The 21,135-nt window shown below is 38.8% G+C and overlaps 1 protein-coding gene across 2 annotated transcripts in view; it reads right to left on the reverse strand.

Annotated features, from left to right (window-relative positions):
* Nucleotides 1-1,922: 1,922 nt before the first annotated feature.
* The window catches only part of LOC144032958 (membrane-associated phosphatidylinositol transfer protein 3-like), a 64,002-nt gene continuing 44,789 nt past the window's right edge, over nt 1,923-21,135 (reverse strand). For both annotated transcript variants that reach the window (XM_077540550.1, XM_077540549.1), the window contains exons 11-20: nt 16,878-17,045; nt 16,655-16,803; nt 13,532-13,648; nt 9,949-10,065; nt 9,737-9,885; nt 8,234-8,383; nt 7,985-8,168; nt 7,781-7,909; nt 6,661-7,031; nt 1,923-5,199 (exon numbers count right to left, since the gene is read on the reverse strand). In XM_077540550.1, the coding sequence (XP_077396676.1) occupies nt 6,717-7,031; nt 7,781-7,909; nt 7,985-8,168; nt 8,234-8,383; nt 9,737-9,885; nt 9,949-10,065; nt 13,532-13,648; nt 16,655-16,803; nt 16,878-17,045 (1,478 nt within the window). In that variant the 3' untranslated portion in view covers nt 1,923-5,199; nt 6,661-6,716. The remainder of the gene's footprint in view (nt 5,200-6,660; nt 7,032-7,780; nt 7,910-7,984; nt 8,169-8,233; nt 8,384-9,736; nt 9,886-9,948; nt 10,066-13,531; nt 13,649-16,654; nt 16,804-16,877; nt 17,046-21,135) is intronic.

A 21,135-nucleotide genomic window follows, 5' to 3' on the forward strand; every position in this document is an offset into this window, starting at 1 on the left:
AAAAGGAAATGGGGCCAAAGTCAAATATGTTGAGAACTGGGCTGAGGCCAACAACGGGAAAAAAAAAAAAAAAAAAAAAAAAAAAAAAAGTAAGTGCCTGTAATTGGCAGCACTCTCTTTCTTTCTCTTGCAAAAACGATGCAAAAATAGACAATTTCACCCAAAAAAAAAAAAAAAAAAAAAAATACAATCTCTGCATTCTATTTTGAAATTTCAGTTTTTGTTTTTCCTGATGGCAATTTTAAATCTGACCAATCTGCCTAACAAGCTAATAAGCAAAAATTGTTTAGGCTACCTACCAAACTTCAAGAACATCCAAGAACTGCAAACAAATGTATAAATGTATAAATAAAAAGCATACAGTAACCTCCATCAAACATTGGTCAAAGAAAAGGTGAAGCGAGGACAAAACGCATGCAGGGGATAGACAGTTTATTAGGTACACCTGCACAAAGTCCAGTGTGGAAACTTTTGCTTCTCCAGCACTTACAGCATGTTGTAACCTACTCAGCTTCTTATCTGTGGAGCATTCCTCAATCAAATTCTTCCATTCGACTTTGGATATGTTCAAGGAAGGTTTTATATATATATATATATATATATATATATAATTTTTTTATGTGGTCTCATAATTTACAAGACCAAATGGTGTGATATCAAGCTACTGAGCTTGTTAGCCTATCTTGACAACAGAATGGCACATTTGGCAGCGGGGAAAATACACAATTAATCCACAAAAGTGAAGACAGTGCACAAAAATGCACACGTGAAAGATCTTGATGCCGAAGAACAAGGAGGAAAAAAAAAAAAAATTTACATGACGCGCAGTTAAATATTAATACTTTTTTCTTACATGACGGATTATTCATCTCATTACTGGCAATGTTGAAGCATTACTGCACTTTACACTGCCATAGGCAGATAGAACTCTGGATATATATAAAAAAAAAAAAAAGGCTACGCACCTCTTTTCAATTGCCGCATATTCGTGATATCAAAAATCAATCAAAAAAAAATAAAAAATCCCAGCATAAATGGAACACCTGTGCAACTCATACAGATATATCCATAAAGATTCAACTTTTCACGTATTGTAAGTTGCAGATGTAGTTCACAATGCTTAGGGTAAATATTTAAATGAGCATTATTACAAAAGAAAAAAAATATAGCAAAGTGAGGTTGATAGATTGTGATGTCATCTGACTGCAAGTCCAATGGCGTTTGGATAGGAATTTTTTATTTTTTATTTTTTTGCAGCCGTGACTAGGAATGGCCGCAACTCATCGATAAAATCAATAATAAATAAATATATCAACAACAATAAAAATCAATAATATTTCATGTTAATATAGTAATATAAGTGTGTAACTATCAAAGTTGGACTGTTTTTTTTTTTCCACCACACATTGAATTAAACAAGTTTAGATGTTTGAGTAGACTTTTTCATAATGTCATCAAACATACAGTACTTGCGTTTGCCTACAGTTGTTCATCATGAGTGCAGCAGAGAACAATCATCTACTAGACAATTTAGAATCTTCAGTGATTTAGATCTCTAGTAACTAGAGCAACATATTACATCAAGTGTTTTGTTGTAATTAATTATTGACTGAATCATCTGAGCATGATTGAATAAAAGTACTGAGACACCTAAAGGAAAAAAAACATCCTGGTACTTTCTGTGCACACTATGCACATTTTTTTTTTTTTTTTTTGCGCATAATTCACCCATTTAGTTCCTGTTGGTATGTGATACTCTGCTTTTTTATATGACCTTTAAAATTGTTGCGCATTGTGGAGTTACTGTATTACAATGATTGTGCTTCAAGGTTTTGAATGACACTGCAGGAACTTGAAGTGCATTGAAAAAAAAAAGTGCCATTAATAACTAGAAGTGGCTTAAAAAATGTCACTATTTTTTTTTCTTTCATTTATTTCTGCAATAATCATTAAATAAGTCCAGCAAATACACAGTGACGTTCACCACCACACCAAATGTCTGTACAAAACAATTAATCCATTTTTGGACATAGAAAGGGGTGGGGCAACTTAACATTGCATAATACAGTACAGTGTACACTTAAAGGCCACAACATTAGGTACACTTGAACACTGTATCGAATGAACGACAAGCACAATAAAATAATACACTGCACAATTTATAGCCTAGCTTAACACACAAATAAAATTGGACTGGTATCTTTGTAAAAGCTGCTTTTTCAAAACGATATCATTAGATTGTGCAAGTGTACCTAATAAAGTGTCCTGCGAGCATAACAATGTCTTCAAACTGACACTGTCAAGAACTTGCATTTTTTTTCCTTTTTGTTTCACATTACTGAAAGCACACAAGCTTTCAAGTACACATTTGAATTTCTCATCAAAACAGTATAACACTGGCAGTAAACTTGACACTAGCAAATTAAACGCACCATTTAATGTTATGACTGTTATATTTTGCCATCTTTTGATTTTTTTTCAGTTGATTTTTGCAACGTTTTGTACACTCAATTACAATCATTTATACATTATAGTACACACGACACTAATTGATGCAATTAGACTCTAGGAGGCCTCACACACTCACTAATTAAAGAGCTCATTACTAACACTAACAGCATGTACAGGTGGGCAACAAGATACAGATTGTTGCCTCATGTTGTATTCTTTTTTCCCCCTTTTTCACATGAACAACATCACAAACATCCTTCAATACTATAAAAACTCACTCACTCACAAGCAGCGTGTGTACTTTGGTCAAAAAATGAAAACATACGATTTACGTAAAAAACAACAACAACAACAACAACAACAACAACAAACAAACAAAAAAGCCGACAAGTTGAGACCTGTTCCAAGTCCCTAAAAGACGATGAAAATATTGTTTTTCTATTTACAATACTTGCTCATAGAAAAATAGGTTTGCACAGAGCGGTCACACACGATCATAGGCAGACTCAATTTGATTGACTGAATCCTCACGTGTGTGAATAGCTACTAAACTATGACAACAAGAAAAAATGCAGCACAAATTGCACGTAAATGCTGAGAGACTTTTTTTTTTTATGTGCACAGGTTAATAGTTACCTGTGTAAAGCTGATGCCCCCTTTTGGATGAACTTTCATATTTTTTAATAGAAAAAACAAACAAAAAATTGCTATGCTTTTTGTATGTGCAATAAGGAAAACAATAATATAAATGAAAAAAAAATGTAAGTGCAGCAACATCAATGTAGGATCGGTTATGGAGGAATATCGAAGGAGTGACATGCATCACTTTTTGATAGAATTTTGAGGGTGTTGTCCTGATATCCAAATGTCCAAATTGCAATAGCTTAAGGGAAATAGTTTTTCAGGGCTGAATTTAAAAAAGAAAAAAATCTATCTGGCACATCAGCCAAATTTTTAGTCGCACACAAACTGCTTCTAAATGGAAATTTCAGCCATGATAAACACTTTTTTGGTGAGTTTTTGAGTAGTGGAAAACCCTCAGAATGGCTTATTTGGAATATGGTTGCTGTTAAAGTGAGACAATTATCATTTTATTATTATGTATTTGGGTTTCAAAACAATCCAGTACTGTAATCCATTTCAGGGTCAAATATGCCCCCTAGTGGATATAAGCAGCATCGGACGACATTGAAGCAACCGGATTGGATCCATTTTGATCTTCCATTGAAGATGAAGGTAATATCCGCCCCAACATCTGAAATTTGCTAACATTAACGAAAACATAAGGACCAATCAGCTTGAATCCAATCCATTATTGTGTTTTCACAATATTTCACTCATAGGAAACATTGTAGTTTATCACACAGGGAAAAAAAAAAATATTGGTTAAATTCTTGGGTAATCCGCTTTACAGATTTAGAGCTTTTTCTTCTATTCATCTCATCTCTCAGCATTCACACAACAATCCAAGTCAGTTATACTTCAAACGGACTTGATCAAATATTTGTTGGCTTGTTTGCATGGGCAGTAGTTGCTGCTCCACTTAAGTCTTGTCGGTGAAGAAGAAGGCATATCTGCCATCGTTGGACAAGGAATGCTAAAGCTAAAAACAAGGCTATCAAGTAATGTGCTCGAAACATACTACTGAACATATTTCTTCTCTTTCAGCCACTTACCGAGGCAAAGCAGCTTTGCTTGCGTGCTATGCTAACGTTAGCTCTCATATCTGTGCTTGCCACAGGAGGTTTTGCATGAAGTTAATCATATATGCAGCTTATTCTCATTCGGGTCATGGGTGAGATAGGGCCTGTCCCAGCTTACGTTGGACGAGGGGCGGATTGCCAGAATCATATAGAAACAAGCATTCGCATTCACATCAAAGGACAATTTAGAATCTTCAGTGAACAAATGCAATAAATAATATGCATGTTTTTGGAATGTGGGAGGAAGCCAGAGTACCCAGAAGAAAAACAGAAACAGAAAACAATACATTACATCAACATAGGTCTACGTAATATAATAATCTCATATTGCTACATCCAGGCATTCATAAAAAATAAATAAAACAACACCAAACAATCCATCCATGTTCTGTTGTGCATGTCCTCATTAGTGCACGGCACATATAAACAAACTACCATTTAATGGGCAATTTAGTCTTCACTGGACCTAACATGCATGTTTTAGGAATGTGGGAGGGACAAAACACACGCACGACTCACCAAGACTCAAACCACGAACCCCAGAACTTTGAGGCAAATGCGCTAGCCACTTGTGCACTATGCTGCTTTGAAATGAATAAATACAAACACAACCTGCTTGTCTAGTATAGCTGAATCATCAATGACTGCATTCGACTTTGGTAGTGCAACTTTTGAGGGCGGAGCCAAGCACAACGTTCAGCAGAAGTGTGCGCCAAAAAAGTGCTTCTGTGTCCATCGGTCCAAACGGGCTTGTTGGCCAAGTTTGTGACTGACACCTCATGGGCGCTAATTGCCTGCCGAGTTTAGGCAAAAAGACAAAAGTCAAGACAAAAGTGAGGCTTCATCCGCAGAAAAAGGGAGGGGGGGGGGGGGGGGGATGTGTGACACCAAGCTGCGAATATGAGCCAGAGTTAATGAAGTCTGTCACGTCGGCGGCAAAGTTGTGATTAATGTGCATGGCCGCGTCAGCGCTATTTGCTCCCGCAGGCTCTCGCCACCATTGCCCGTGATTGCGTCGCTGCCGTCGCAGTCGTCGTCCTCGGATCTGGAAACAAGTGGATCAGCTCTTACATAATCATGAACGCATTTGCATTCTGGCGGCCTCCGGAGCCGCCGCTGCTAATAATAGCATTTCTCGCTCAGGTTGCTACAGGACTTTTTTCCTTTGACTTAGTTGGCTCGATCACACAAACTGACGGGTAATTCCAACCTGATCTTCATTTTCCCCAGGAATTCTTTCAGGGGCAAAATCTCTTGGAGGTTTGTTTTTGATGGACCCTTGAACATGGCCAAAATGTAAATAAAGGAATCCAATTTCATGCTGCTAAGTAACATAGTGAGTCAAGATCTGACCTTGTGGAGTTGTTGTTTTCCTTTTTTATGACAAGTACTGAAAGTTTGCTATCATGCAGCACCCACACACATAATGACAAAAGCTTCTCAATTTAGTATTGTCCGTCTCGCTAGTATTTTGTGGTTCAACTTTTGTAGCTGTTGAACCACATTTTCAAGACATGGTTCATTTTTTAAAGATACCTTAGAAATGTCCAAACAACCCTAAAATGGCCACTTTAAAGCAAAATGGCATGTTTTAGGGCATGGGTGGTTCACAATTAAGGGTACAATAAGTATTGTTGATGGTTAGAAAAGTTATAACCGCGGTATACGGTCCAAAATGCCACAGGGAGGGCTGTACCTTTTTGTTTACATCTAATACTAATGCAATGTGAATTGCCTTTTCAAAGAGCCTGAAGCAGTACAGAATGCAGTTTCAAGAAATAAAAAATAGTTGTGGTAATCTAGACCAAGGATGGGCAACTAAATGCACTTTAAATGAACTGTCAACAGTTCTTGTGAAGAAAAAAAATCTGCTGTCATTTGTGTGCTCTTTGGTTCCCAGAATGCAATGTTTCATACAATTCTTAACCATTTCCTTCATAATGAACTGTCAAGTTAAATTTAAGTAGAAAGTTGTTAACGTGATTTGTATGCAAAACAGTAACAACCATTCTCCATTAACTTGAGTGACTCAAAATGGCCACAAAATTAATCATGACTGACAAAATCAATGTTCTGAATGGATGGAAGGATGAAAATGCTACTGAGTGATGACTGCCATCTAGTGGTGAACAGTGTTATGACAACTTCAAATTGATTAAGTGTGGTAGAGGCAGTCGTATTTTCATGTGGTACATATTTGCCAATGAATTAAAAGGGTCCAAAAATGTATCCAGTACAATTGTTTTTGTGTCTTTGAGCGTATTATCCCAATGGCAAGCCAATGGACCCTCAAAGTTACAAATTTAGCACCTTTTTTCTGACAGTGTACTGGTTAATTGATTGTTTTATCCACTTGTGATACACATGCCCACCAAATTATATGCTGCTAAGGGAAACAGCCATCGAGGACTGAATTTAGAAAAAAAAAAAAATCAATATGAGAAAGCCCTGAAAAAGGCCAAATTGGATCTCATTATATTGCGTAGGTGTATTTTTATTTTCTAACCTCAGCCTTGACTCTTCCGCCATCCTCCAGCAATCCATCCGTTTCCCGGCCCAGCGTCAGGGAGTGGTGTCGCCACGGTGCATGACGCCCCGCCCCCACACGCCTGGCCCGCCTCCCCCTCCGTGGTCCTTGTCCGACTCCGGCTGGCTCTGGGCCCGCTCGGGCTTGGGGTTGGGGGTGCAGGGCGGGTCGGGCTGCTGGACGGACATGGTCCTGCGCAGGTGGGTGCGCTTGCACAGGAAGTCCGGTTTGGCGGTGAGCCCGAAGGAGCCTTTCCTGAGGACCATGCGGACCGAGGGCGACTTCTTGGGTCGGGCTCGGTGGCCAAATTGCAGGGAGGACAGGTGCGCCGCATAGCCCTCACTCAAGAACTACATCAAGCAGAGAAGGACAGAAAAGGAATAGAAAAAAAATATTGTATGTAAATTAGGGTTACCAGGGAAGTTACATTTTTAATTGTAATTAATCACATGACTTTAATGGTTAACTCACGATTAATTGAAAATTGTATCTTTTTTTGTTCTTACTGTACAATGAAATCTATAATAAAAAAAAAAATTCAGTTTTCCTGTTAACATAAAAGTGGAAAAAATGTTCATATGAATATGGCTGCATCTTTTAGTCATTGATACAGTAATTTCACAATAATTCATAACATTGAGTTAAAACTAAAAAGATGTAGTGTACTGTAAAAAAGAAATGAGATATTGATTTGTGTTGAGGTAATTTTTCTGCCACTAGATGGCGTAATTGCATTTGTAAGACGTTGGTGACAGCCCAGTGTAATTTTCTTTTCATATTAAGAGCTAACTAATCTTTACCATGAAGTAACTTGTGAAATTCTGCACATTTTACAAATTCTAAAATACAACTTGACCCCAGTCTCCACAAATAGATGCATTATTATTAAATTTATTGCTGCTAAATTTTGCTGTGGACGCGTCTGCGTTGCAACTGGACTTCCCCCAGTACAGGCTACCCAAGTAAGGAGCGATCATTAAATCAAATTAGTGGCGTTAAAGGAACTTTAAATTAACTCAAAATTAACGCACTAATTTTAACACCTCTAATGTAAATGTGATAAGCAGCATTTTATTTGATGAGGGCTCAACCATCCTACCTGGCACTGGTTCTGGTACTTCTTTGATGGCCTTCCTACTATGTGGATCTGAGGGGGCCCAAGACCAAGCATGTTGTAAACAGAGATGTCCTTCATGGATCCGTAAGCAGAATTGATCTTGATGTGACACTAGAGGAAAATCAGCAATATGACATGAGCAACTTTGTCACAAGACCGATGCATGACTTTGCAACTCATGTCAACCTCATGTATAAGGTTCCTGAGGAAGATGGTCTTCTGTCGCAAAGGGTCATGAACCAGACCTTCAGAGAAAAAGATCATGCCGTGAGGAAAGTTATGCTGCGACAGCCAGGACACCACGCGCTGTTTCTGCATGTCGGGACGACCCGTGATGTAGATGATCAGGTAACCAAGGTCCTGCCAGTGCCTGTAAACACACAAGTCTCAGTAAGATGCTAATGAAGTGTCGGGTGAGCGGATGAGGCGACGAACCTGACGACATCCACGGCTCCGGGGCGGACCTTGGGGTCGCTGCCCATGATGGATACGCTGGCGGCAAAGGAGCCATCAATGCTGAAGACCACACACTCCATGCCGCGGGGCAACACCGTCAGATAGGCCTCGGCGGACGTTTGATCACCCCTTGAGAGAGGGAAAAATATGGCTGCAGACTTTTCTCATTATTTTGTAGTATACGTGAGAATGGTCATTTAATTGATAAGTGGCGTGATACTAGTCCTGAATATTAATAAAAATAAATAAATGACTCAAGGAAAAAAAAATAGTGGCCCCACATATAAAAATCTGCATAGACCATTGAAATGGATTTGGGGGATATTTTTTCTAAACCTCAAAAATTCTTCAAAAAATGCTAGTTTAAAAAAAAAAAAAAAAAAAAAAAAATTTTTTAAAATATTTAAAAATATAGGGGAAAAAAATAATACTTTTTTTTTTTTTTTTTTTTTTTTTTTTAAAAGAAAATTGACTCCCCACACCCCAAATGGGAAAATAACAAATACCCATAAAAACTTCATTAAATGTCAATAATATGGATACAAAAACAGGCTAAAACAATCTAAAAAAAAATAATGTATTGTTTTTAAAATGTTTAACTAATGCCAAAAATAGAGACAAAAAATATATAGCAAACAAAATACGTCAGTAAATACTAACAAATAAATAAAAAATGCAGAAAAATGCCGCTGCACAAAATCAAATATTAAAAACAAACAAGCAAACAAACAAATAAATACATAAAATGCTGAGGTAATGTCAACACAAAACAAATACCTATCAAAATTAATAAAAAAAATAAATAAAAAAAAAGAAAATACAGAGCATGACCCTACCCCGATGAAAAAACGGACAAATAAATTTAAAAAATAAACGTAACATACCAACATGAGATCTTTTACAAGGGAAAGAAAATGGATTATATGTCTAGACTAAAAAGAAATAGTTTAAAATGTTCTCTTTTGAACATCAAAACTTCATGTGTAGCGATAGGTGAAAGGCTAAATTGCATTATTAAAATCAGAGTTGGGAGCGTCAATGAATTTTGGGTGTCCGTCATTCGGCAACCGTCAACAGTCGAGACCCCCTTCCGTCATCGTTAATCCATCAATATTTCATGCCGAACTGTTAATTAATTAATCGTCATTCGACGATTGCGCAGCAAAATGAGCATCCGTCAATGTTAACGTCATTCGAGATGGGCATCCGTCAACGTTCCGACAATTATCATTCGTCACCAACATGGGACGGCCGTCATTGACGGATTGATGAATACATTGACAGATGAAAATCCACTTCTGTCAATGCTTTCCCGTCAATCGTCAACAAAATGGGCATCCGTCATTGAAGGATTGACGGACCATCCGCCAATACTGATGGAATGCCCACTTCTGATTAAAATATCAAAAATGTATATTCTCTGAAAAAATTGCCATGTTGGTGCCGAGATAGCTTCATTAAATGAAGGAAAGCCACTCTTACTTGACCACCATCTTAACAGGATAGACTCCCAGGCTGAGCTTCTTGTCGTTGGGTATGGTGTACGTCACCCGACCGTTGCTGTTAGTAACCTCTGTGTCAAAGTGCACCCAGCGTCCCGACTGGGGCTGCGTCATCAGTAGTATGTCCACCTATCGACAGTGTGCACTTGTGAGCGAATAAGATGAGAGGCTGATGAGAGGCTGCGTTGTTACCTTTTCTCCAGTTAACGTCACCATGTCTAGCGGGCCGTACATAAAGCGGCCTACTAGCGTCTGCGGTCCATCTTCGGTGGCAATGACGTCATTCACCCGGTGGTTGGCGGTGACATTCTAATGAGACCATAATGACATCAGGATGTTAATGTATTAAAAAGCTGATGTGAGGTCAAGAGTTCTTATTTTTTGTATGGCAACTTTACTTCCAAACACCCAAACGTGTGTCAGTTTTGAATTGCCCATCTGTCTACAAAGAGTGGGTCAGATTTAGTGGCAATTGGACAAAAATCACAAGGAGCAGTTTGCCTTTGAACGGCACCTGGAAATGACCCTAAAATTGCCTCTTCTAACCAAAATCGCAGACTTCCTGTGTCTTTTCAGGTATGGCTCCTTGAGACCTTTTTTGTATACCCACTCATGATAGACACGCATACCAAATTTCATGTTGCTAAGGGAAACTAGATCTGGGAGCCAAAGAAATCACGAGTTACTGTTTGTTTCATATTTTATGGTGAGCCATTAAACTTCATGCTCCAGCAACACGCGAAGACAAACACTCAAATTGCCAACAATTTTGTGTCACATGTCTCTCTATAATTGGTTGGCAACCAGTCCAGGGTGTCCCCCGCCTACTGCCCACAGCCAGCTGAGATAGGCTCCAGCACTCCCGCAACCCTTGTGAGGAATAAGCGGTCAAGAAAATGGATGGATGGATGTCTGTCTATTAAGTGTGAGTAAAATTTGGTAGCAATCGGACAAAACCTTTGCAACGGATTGAATGTCAATACTGACCTTATTAACTGACTGCCTTAAACAAAATGGCAGACTTCCTGTGTCTTTTTGGACACAAACTTGACACTTTTTGCAAGTATGTCTAGGATATGTCATGTTCCAAAGGGAAACTGGCTAGAGGGCGACATTTTAACAAAATTCCCTCCATTCATTCAATTAAAATGTAATCCCATGCATGCTGCAAACCAAAATGGCTGACAACCCATGCGTTTTTGGGCTTGGCTTCATGAGACATTTCGTGGGTCTAACTCATGAATTAATCATTCAAATACAAACAATGAACATCACTTGATCAAACCTAGAAAACAGGAGTCCTAATAGGCACCTCACGTCATTTTTAGTTGACAGTAGGTAACTTGCAAAATGGCCTCCGCCTCAGATGGATGAAAAATGGGTGTTTATTTTTTGTTTTGTTTTTTTGCTTAATTCATGTTCCATGCAATATTAATCAGAATAATGCAAATATTGTACTTTTTTTTTTTAGTATGGGAAGGCCATCAAAATGGTGGTTTATTCAGCCTCCGATTAAAATATAAACATCTTTGAAGGACCCCTGAAAATGCCCCATATGACTCGAAAATGGATGTTTGAAACCAAGTGGTAGACTTCTTGTCAAGCATGGCTTCTTGAGACTTTTTTTTTTTTTTTAAGTTGGGTTTACTGAAAGCCATCCCCCCCCCCAGATTTCATAATCCTCAACCTTAATGGGCCATAAAATTGTGAATTACTGGGTCGCCTTTCACCGTCACAGCTAATAATAATTGATTTAAAGGATGTGACACGGAACCAGGAAGTCCAACATTCCCAGATGTTCTCCTTCATTAGGTCCACTCGAGTCAAACATGGCAGCCGGCGTCCGCCACTCCTCTTGGAGGCATAAGTGGGTGAGTCTGACCCCTGACTGCGCAAGAGCAGGAGCCAACAAGCACACGGGAGGCTCCAGCTGTGACGAGGACCCCTTTTAACAAGCGCAGGGGGAGTCAGGAACAGAAAAGTCTGAAAATAGTGTCGCTCTGCGGCGGATGAGCTGGCAGCGGCCAAATTGAATCAGATACATGCCACTATAAACCCTCACACTCGAGCTGGGGAACAATTGTCCACAAGCACGAGGCCAAGGTCTTCTGGAAAGCTGCTGTCGCACTTGCACTCAACATCAAGCTGCCTCCGGGTCACAATTGTCCTTTGGGAAAAGATGTCTTTCTGGGCCCGGTTGCCCAATTCTCGGTTATTTTAACCACTGTTATCCACTGGTTAAATTCTCAACCCGCTGTTAACTAACAGACCGTTAAATATGCGTTGTTCAAAACATGGTTCGTCACTGTGTTAATTAACAGGACCGTCAAAGTTAACCATGCCATTTACGTCACTGGTTAGCACCGATATATTCCATAATTCCTCTTTTCATTTACTTCTGGGTCGGCGAAAGAAGTGGATACTATCCAAACGACCTCTGACACTCTCCTAAAAAAAAAAAAAAAAAAAAAAAGAAGCAGGAACTTTTCTGATGACAAAGAAAACATCCAATCAATTGTTAAAGCAATTTTTAGGTTTTTCTGAAATAATGTATTCTTTTCTTAATTTATTATAATTTAGTTTTTGTTCTACTGTGTGTATTTTCAGTGAATATTTTGTGTTATATTTTTCCCATTTTTTTGCAGTATGTAATATTGCATATTTTTGTGTCTCATATATTTGTCTGTTTTTTTGTCTAACATTTTTATTTTTGACTGATTTGTATTTTTTTGTGTAATTCTGCTTCTAATATGTGTATGTTTTTCATCTAATATTTGTAATTATTGTTTCAAATTTAAAATAATAATAATAATAATAATAATAATAATAATAATTTAATTTAATTTAAATTAAAGCATGATATCGTGATATTCAGTATTTAAATGAACACATCTGTTAAAAAAATAGTCAGGTTGAGTTCCATTTGTGCAGTTCTAGCACCCTCTCGTGGCTATTTTTTTTAGTGCAATTTAATTTCATTAGGGATGTTTTGGCCCTTCTATGTTTTTATTATCTACACTAATTGTCAGATGACGGGGAACATAATATGCTTGTGAAGCAAGTCAATATGTGGAGGAACTCAATGTGTACGTGCATTAACAACATAACATAATAATAATAAAACATAACATAACGATGTTATGTACAAAAGCACAATATTGTGCTTTTTTTTTTTTTTTTTTAGGATGAGCTCTCTTTTATTTACAATATTGTGACCTTTTTTAAAATATCACCAACCTCCCCAAAATATCGTGATAATTATCGTATTGTGAGCTTCATATCGTGATAATAATATTGTGACATTTAGATATCGTTACACAGTGTTGTTTTCTGTTTGATTATTGAAAGCAAATGAAAAACAAGAATATCTAAAGTTTTTACTGATTTCCAATGGGAAATGTGAAAAAATGTGTTGCCATGGTTTTCTACTGACAGAATTCTATTTATAGACGAGTGAAGATGAAAAAGTGCGGCGAAACACATTCCTGTCTTTTGTAATGGGCAGACAGAAAAGAGGTTTGAGAGTGAAGGGCACCGTTATCTTGATTATGCTAGTCCCGGAGCCCCAGTGGTGGCGAACAATCGTGAGCGCCTCCCAGCTTGAAGGCGTCAAAGCCAAAGTGCCGAATTATTTTAAGACCCGCAGTCAGCAGAGCGCAGCCGTCAACATTATGTGCATTTTTTTAGTCTGTATGCAGTCTATTCAACATGTAAACACACAGGGAAGGAAACAAGGTAGGACACTTTTATGCAACACAATCACAGTGTTGCGTACCCTCAACTTGACGTGCGTCCTCCGCCGCAGCCACTTTTCTCGCGGGCTGGAGGGCGAGAAGGGGGCCGAGTCCAGATTGTCGGTTTCCTGCGTCTTCACGAAGTCACATCGCATGAGCTGTGAAACAATGATCAGAGGTGACACAATGCAAACACTGACAAATCCTTCAGGCCAGTGTTTTAAAAAAGGGATTCCTAAACTTGGGTGCACTGGAATAAAAGTCTAACGGTGGGGTGGAGTGTCTTTCCGTATGACAAAGACGGTCAAATATATACAGTATAGACAATTTGCATGCTTGCATAACCCTTTATGACTGTCACAGTTTCTGTTCCCTCATTTTCCTCTTTACTTAATCCTTCATTTGTTCACTTGTATTGGCTCAATTGTTCCTTCAAATTACCCCTTTTTTTCCTTTATGTTACATCGTTTGTATCCCATGTGTTACCCCTATCAACTTTCCCCACCTGCCCGAAAAAAATAACAAAAAAAAAAAAAAAAAAGAAAAAAAAAAAAGGATGCACGATAATGCTATTTTCAACCGATACCGATAAACCAATAATTTAGAGATGCCGATGTCGATAGCCGATAAGTAAGCTGATAATTGTTTGCAAAATTAACTTGAATACAAATACGCTTTTCGAGTCCTACTATAAGTCTAACAAACACATTGAAACATTGCAGAAACTTTGAACAATGTTTCAATGTATGTAAAGCACCATGAGGCTGAATTTTATTGATATGAGCCACAACAGATGGATCAACTTGGCATGTCTATAATTATTGCTGGATTTCATTATTACCTGGTTTATCTGTATGAAATCAAATTGCTGATAATTATCGGCAGATTCCTCTATTATCTGGTTCATCTGTTTGACATCAAATTGGTCGATAATTGCCGATAATTATCAGCCACCGATATTATCGTGCATCACTAAAAAAAAAAAAGCAAGTAAATCCCTCAATACACATGTAATTGATCCGTGGTTGAGAGTTTTGCAGTTGGAGCAACCTTGAAGCGACTTTTTATCCGTAAGCAAAGCCATATTCATAAGTGAAAGCAACAATTTGAATATACTTGATGAAAATTGCGGCTCTCTACTTGAAACACAGGCCGTGACTGGCTTGAACCTTGATGCTTTCTTTGAGGGCGAGCGAGAAATAGGGGGAAAAATATAAAAAAGGCTCGATTCTGCTTGATATCCACAAATGAGCTCATCTGACGAGCGGTCCTTGAGTCGTGCGTCAAGCCTTTTGAATTTAGAATTCAGCTGAATTAGCGCGCTAATAGTGCAGATAGCATCGTCGTGTCACGGTCTGATTCCCTATTCCGCTCACGGTTTGCAGGAAAACATACACGCCATGGACTCGCTCGCTGTCAATGGCTTGTTTTGCCTTTTACGCTTCAGAGAATGTTCTTGATGTTTTCAGAGACAGAAACCTGTTGCCCTTTGAGCGTCTTCTTCCCTTTTTAGTCTCTTCTTTATTAACCTGTGGATCCCTGTTTTTTTCCATCAATGATCCCTCTTTAATACCTTGCATTCCTGCATTTGTATTCACTTGTGCTCTCCATCTTTTCCCCATGTCCCTTGTGATTTTGTTTGTTCCACTGTGAATGCACTTGTTCCCTTGGATTGCTCTCTGGTGTTGTATTATACCTTGTGTTGCACTTTTTGTCCCTGTGCATTCTCCTCTTTATTACCTTGTGTTCTTTTATTTGCTCTCGTGATACCCAATGTATTCCCTGTGTGTCCTCATATTTGTTGACTCATTTTCCGGTTGTTTCTATATTCCCCCCCACCCCAACACCCAACATATTTGTTCCCCTTTTGTATTCCTCTATTTGTTACTTTTGCTGTGTTTGTTCCCTCATTGTCCTGTGTTTCCTTGCATGGCACTATTTGCTTCATTTTGTGACCCTATTTTTTTCCCCTTGCATTACCGTGTTGGTGGCATTTTCTCGTTTGTTCCCTTGTGTAGCACTTTTTGCTCCCTGGTTCGTTTCAATGTGTGCCCTGGCCTTCTTTTGTCTGTTTTCCTGTTTGTTCCCTTGTGTCTCCTTTTTGTTCCACTGTGATTTCCCCATTGTGCTGTGCTGTCTTTTTCCACGTCTTATTTTGTAGTGCCCTTGTCCTGAATTTTCCCCTGTTTGTTTACTTGTGATTGTTCCCTTGTTCCGCTCACTTTCTTACACCTACTCTCGTCAGAGTGGACCTTCTCTCGTATATCATCTAAATCTGTCCCTCCGTGTTAAAGCCTGTAAACACAGAAAGCTTTTTGCACATTACTTGCCCCAAGGAAAGCAAATAAAAGCACACAATTGATTTCGTGCACGTCGGCTGTGATAGATCGATAGGCGGCGGTAAATTTGTAAGCTTTTGGCAGCTTTCATGTAGTTAATGCCGTCGATTAGCCTTCACACTTGATGGATGTGAAAACTCCTCACAGATGAATGAATGCATTTCAGGAGGAAAGTTGAATAAATTCATGAAGATGGCTGACACACACCAACATCTATTACAGTGCTGGAACATGAAGTCGGCTGCATTTTGTGGCATGGAAGAAGCTGTTAGTCGATTAACTCTTATCATTTAATAATAGAAAGAATGAAGGCAATGAGGAAAAACCCAATTTGAAAAAAATATGTTAAAGTTTAACCGAGGCTTGAAATGCAAACTTGAAACCATGGAACCCTCATTTTTTATTTCATCCTAACCCTGGCTTGAAACCCTTATTGAAACCCTAACCCTTGTCTGAAACTCTAAACCAGGCTTGATCTGGAAGCTTTAATTTGAAACCCAAACCATGTCTTGAAACTCTAGCGCTGACGTCAAACCCGAACCCTATCTGGAAACCCTAATTTGACAAACCCTAATCTTGGCTTCATTTCGGAATGAGAAAACCTAACTTGAACTCCTTATTTAAAATCAAAACCTAGAGTTGAAACCCTAACCTTGACTTAAAACCCAATTTGAAACACTAATTTGAAACCTTAAGCCTGTCTTGTAATCCTAAACGCGATCAGGACCCTGAACGGGAGTGCTTTAAGCAGCCTCACCAGCAGCAAGTCAAATCACTGGTGCATTTGATTCCTCAGCGAATCCATTCAGATGGTCACTGGCCTACCTGGCGAAGGACAAAAGCGGCGACGTCGGTGGATTCCCAGTAGGAGGCGTGGAACAGATGCGGCAGCGCCACGGTGGGGAAGGCGGTTAACACGTCGGGGCAGTAGAGGGAATAGTCCAACCTCTTGGAGCCCCACCAGCTACTAGAAACTTCAAACACCAAAGCAGATGTGACTAATCGGACAAGATGACAAGCTCTCTGATTGCCCCCCGACCCCACTCACTATTGGCGATGGCATCACCAAGGTGATGGCCAACGGAGCCGATGGACATTTGGCTCTCCACGCTTGTCACGCTGGCCCGCCGACCTCCTTCCTCGGAGGACGACTGAGGGACTGTGGACGTCTGCTCGCCCTCCAGAAACACGTCGGGGTGGCCCTGGATACTCTCGCCTTCACACAAGAAAAAATGAATTGATCACTCAGGTATTGATCATTCTGGTGGACGAGAGCATCAATTGGTGTTTTATTGAGAAAATTCAAAGTGAAGAAAAGACATCCCTTAGTGGATTGTTATGATTTTGAAAAGGATTTTGTTGAATGTACTTCCTCTTTCACACAGAGAATGTCAATTTTACACCTTCATTTTAAAACCTTGTCTGAAATTGTGACCTTGGCTTCAAAGCTTAATTTGAAGCAATAATTAAAAAACAAACAAACAAACAAACAAAAAAACCTTAACATTGTGACACCTTAATTTGGAAAAGTAAAACCCTAAACCTGGCTTTAAGCCCTATCTTGAAACCCCAACCATCTTTTAAAACCCTAACCACGCATTGAAACCATTACTTGAAACCCCCAATCTTGGCCTCAAACGCAAATTTGAAACCTTAACCCTGGCTTAAAACCCGGCTGTGAAAATATCAATTGGAAAAAAACAACAGCAGAATAAAAAACAGACCAACAAAGTAAACACTCTCGGTCAAATGTGACACCCTAACAGTCTACCACACATATGGAACTCTTATCCAGTCTTGGATTTGTAATTTGAACCCCTAATCTTGTCCTAAAACCCCCATTGGAAACATTACATTGGAAACCCCCATTACTGTCACATTACCCGATAAATTCGCTCCGTGTCGTGGATGGGGCGTGTTGTCACACTACAAGTCTGAACGCGACAAGACACCAGCCGATCATCGCGTGTTGTCTTGCCAAGAGAGACGCGTCGGCCACTGTTTGTCAGGGAGGTGGAACAAAAAAAAAGTGAGAGCGGGTGACAATTAAGGCGGCCAGGCCTGGCCCGACTATATGAAAATGGGATCGATCCTCACTAAATATGTGCCCATCCCTACTCATATGCCCAAATCTCTGACATTATTAAAACAACAGTCACAATATATATCTATTTTTTGGTCCTCTAGTCACGTCGCCATTGCCTGACGATGGGTTGCATGGAGGCGTGCGCGCTCCATGCAGCCGCAGCGGGGCGCTTTTTTTTTTTTTTTTTTTTCTCTCCAAGTTGCACCTGTCTGACCCCATGCCATGAGATATCTAGGAGATAGATTAGATTAGATTAATAGATAGATAGATAGACAGACACAGACAGACAGACAGACAGATAGACAGACAGACAGATAGACAAAGAGATATAAAGTGCTGTTCAGTGTGTGATTGACGTTTCGCTCCCTCTCGCTATTGGTCAATGCTGTGGAACCAAATGGACGCCGACGTAGGTATGTCACATTATGCGTCAAGACGAGCAAAAATTCTAACATGATAGACTTTCGTCGTGATGGTCGTGAACCGTCCCGGACAATAGGCGACCAATCGTTGAACGTGTCACACTACACGGGCGACGCTACGTCAAGACAACCCAAAATCGTTTACGACATGCCCCGTTTGTCCGCGACACGTCGGTCGGGCTAAAATCGGGCTGTTTTCGTGTAGTCTGACCAAGGCATAAGCCAGACTTGAAAGGTTTAATTTCTAAATTTTACATTACATCCAAATTTGAAACACTAAGTCATGCTCGGAACGCCTCATGATTGGTAAGCCATCCTTGAAACACAATTTTGAAACTCTATTATTAGTTTTAACTCCAGTTTTGAAACCCTCACAACCACTTGAAACCATGAATTAAAAGCCCAATTAAAATCCCTACTTTGAAACAATTTACTTAGTCTATAAGAAGAACATTGACCTGAACCCTAAGTCAGCTCGAAGCAATAATTCAAAACCCTACCCCTGCCATTCTCCTTTTGTCTAGTTTGGAATAAACTGAGAAGACAGCTGTGGCTCACACATGAATGCTGACTAACGTCCGTGCTGGAGCACAATAACAAGCTGGGAACAACACAAGTTGGCAGCTGGAGCTTCTCTAAATAAAGCAGCAGATGCGCTCGTTCTTACGACCCCGTGAATACAGACGATCCCCAGTCTCAGGTGTGATTAATAAATCCTCTCAGTCCAGGCCCCATTCAAAGTGGATTTGTTCCAGTAATGAAGACGGAAAGAGCGCGAGGCGGATTAACACCTCGCTCAGATTCTTTTGAGTTTTGCTTTTTTTCCCCCCCTTATACCCTCGCATGTGACTGTGAATGCATCACGCCGGCTAATGAGGACACCCGTCAAGAGAGGAGCGTTACTCTCCTTCCGGAGCGCCATTTCTTACACGCCGCCGCCGTCCCCAAGCATGCACGTAAACAAAAAAGGCAGGAAGACGAGTGTTAAAAAAAACATAGTGGCAGAGGGAGAAATAATGAGGTCGGCGATTCATTTTTTATTGGAGGGTGACGCAGAGGCTGTGGCACCGGTTGTAAAAATGGAAGGACGAAGCCGAGCCTACACTTGCTGAATTGTGTGCACCGCGGCCTCCAAACAGCCATTGGAAAGAATAGACTACAGACAAATTGATTAAAAAACATTTCAACCATTTAATTTATATGAATAACCAAATAAATACATAAGTTGTTTAAATCGTTACTTTTTTCTTAAAGAAAATAGTAAATGAGGTAAAGAAATGAAAGAACGAATGAAAATAAATCATGCAAATCATTCATTTGCTTATTAAAAATACAAGTAAATACATAACTATTTTGCCTACATGCAATTTAAATAATCTCTGTCTTGAAACTTGAGTAAATAAAGAAAAAAAAAAAGAATAAATAAACATATGAAATAAAATAATTTAGATATTAGCCAGATCTTTAAAAAAAAAAATTAAATATCGTACACAAAATACAACATAAATTTTAATAAAAATAGATAAAATTAATTATTCAACCCATTCACTTGGTCAATAAAAAATAAAATTGAGAGTCATTTCAAACATTACCTTGGGCCTTAAGAAAATACATTGACTAAATAAATTCATGAAAAATAATCAGTAAAATGAGGTTGAGTTGTTAAAACCATTACTATCCTTTTAAAATATTAAATGCATTAACTCCATAATAAAACACATAACCATAAAAAATACATAAATAAAAGATTAATTAACCATTTGAATCATTAGCTTGGTCTTTAAATATACGTTGACAAACAAGGAAATAAATATTCAATACCACTTTTTTTTTTTTTTTTTTTATATAAAGACAGATACCAGTATGAGTACTCAATTCTTGAGTTGCCACCGATACCTCAAATACTTTTGATACATAAAATTTGCAGAACAAAAACAAATACCTGGCATCGGTACTCGCCCATCCCTATACATGAATAACTCACGTAAATGATAAGCTTTTAAAATAATAACATAAATACCAACAAAATATATGATTTAAAATGTATTAAAAATAATCTCAGCTCTCCTTCTCCCATTAGAAAGGAATTGCATGGTATCCATTTTATAATCTTCACAATAAAACCTCATTGGCTATGTGATTAACCCTAATCATAAAATGATGCTAATCCTTTCATGAGATGCTCCTCTCTCGCTCTCTCTTTTTTTTTTTTACCCTTAAAGATGGAATCAACAAGAGAAGGTTCTCACTCTGTTTCTTATTACATGCATTCATCTTCATCAAAGCTCCACTGAGGATGGATGAGAGTGTCAAAGCGGGTCAGAGCCCTCGCATGATTGGCTATTCTGAGACAGCTTATTTGCATATTGCACATTCATCTGATTTGACAGCTGGCCCAAAAGGGTCAAACCGTCTCCAGCGTAAAAACCTTTAAAACATTTTCACATTTAATTGGTTCAGTGTTGTATGCCCAGGAGGCCATCAGGTACCCACAATTAGCATTACTCATCTTTGTTTCAGTAGCAAAAAATGATTTAGGAGAAACACCGACATTTATTTATTTTAAATTACATTAATCCACTTACAAGTATTTTTCAAAATGCAACTCAAGGCAATAACAAGCCTCCTGGTCTGCTCAGCATTGGCAACACTCAGACTAAGTTAGTTACATTGGCGTAACATCCTGTCGAAAATCAGGCTTTGGAAATAAAAGCACGCCAATATAATAACAGTTTCACCATGCTTTATTTGGCATATTTTGCATTCAAACTATTTTCTGCTTGTTTAATAAGTGTGAC

Source organism: Festucalex cinctus, chromosome 13 (genome assembly GCF_051991245.1).
Source record: "Festucalex cinctus isolate MCC-2025b chromosome 13, RoL_Fcin_1.0, whole genome shotgun sequence".
NCBI classification, from domain to species: Eukaryota; Metazoa; Chordata; class Actinopteri; order Syngnathiformes; family Syngnathidae; genus Festucalex; species Festucalex cinctus.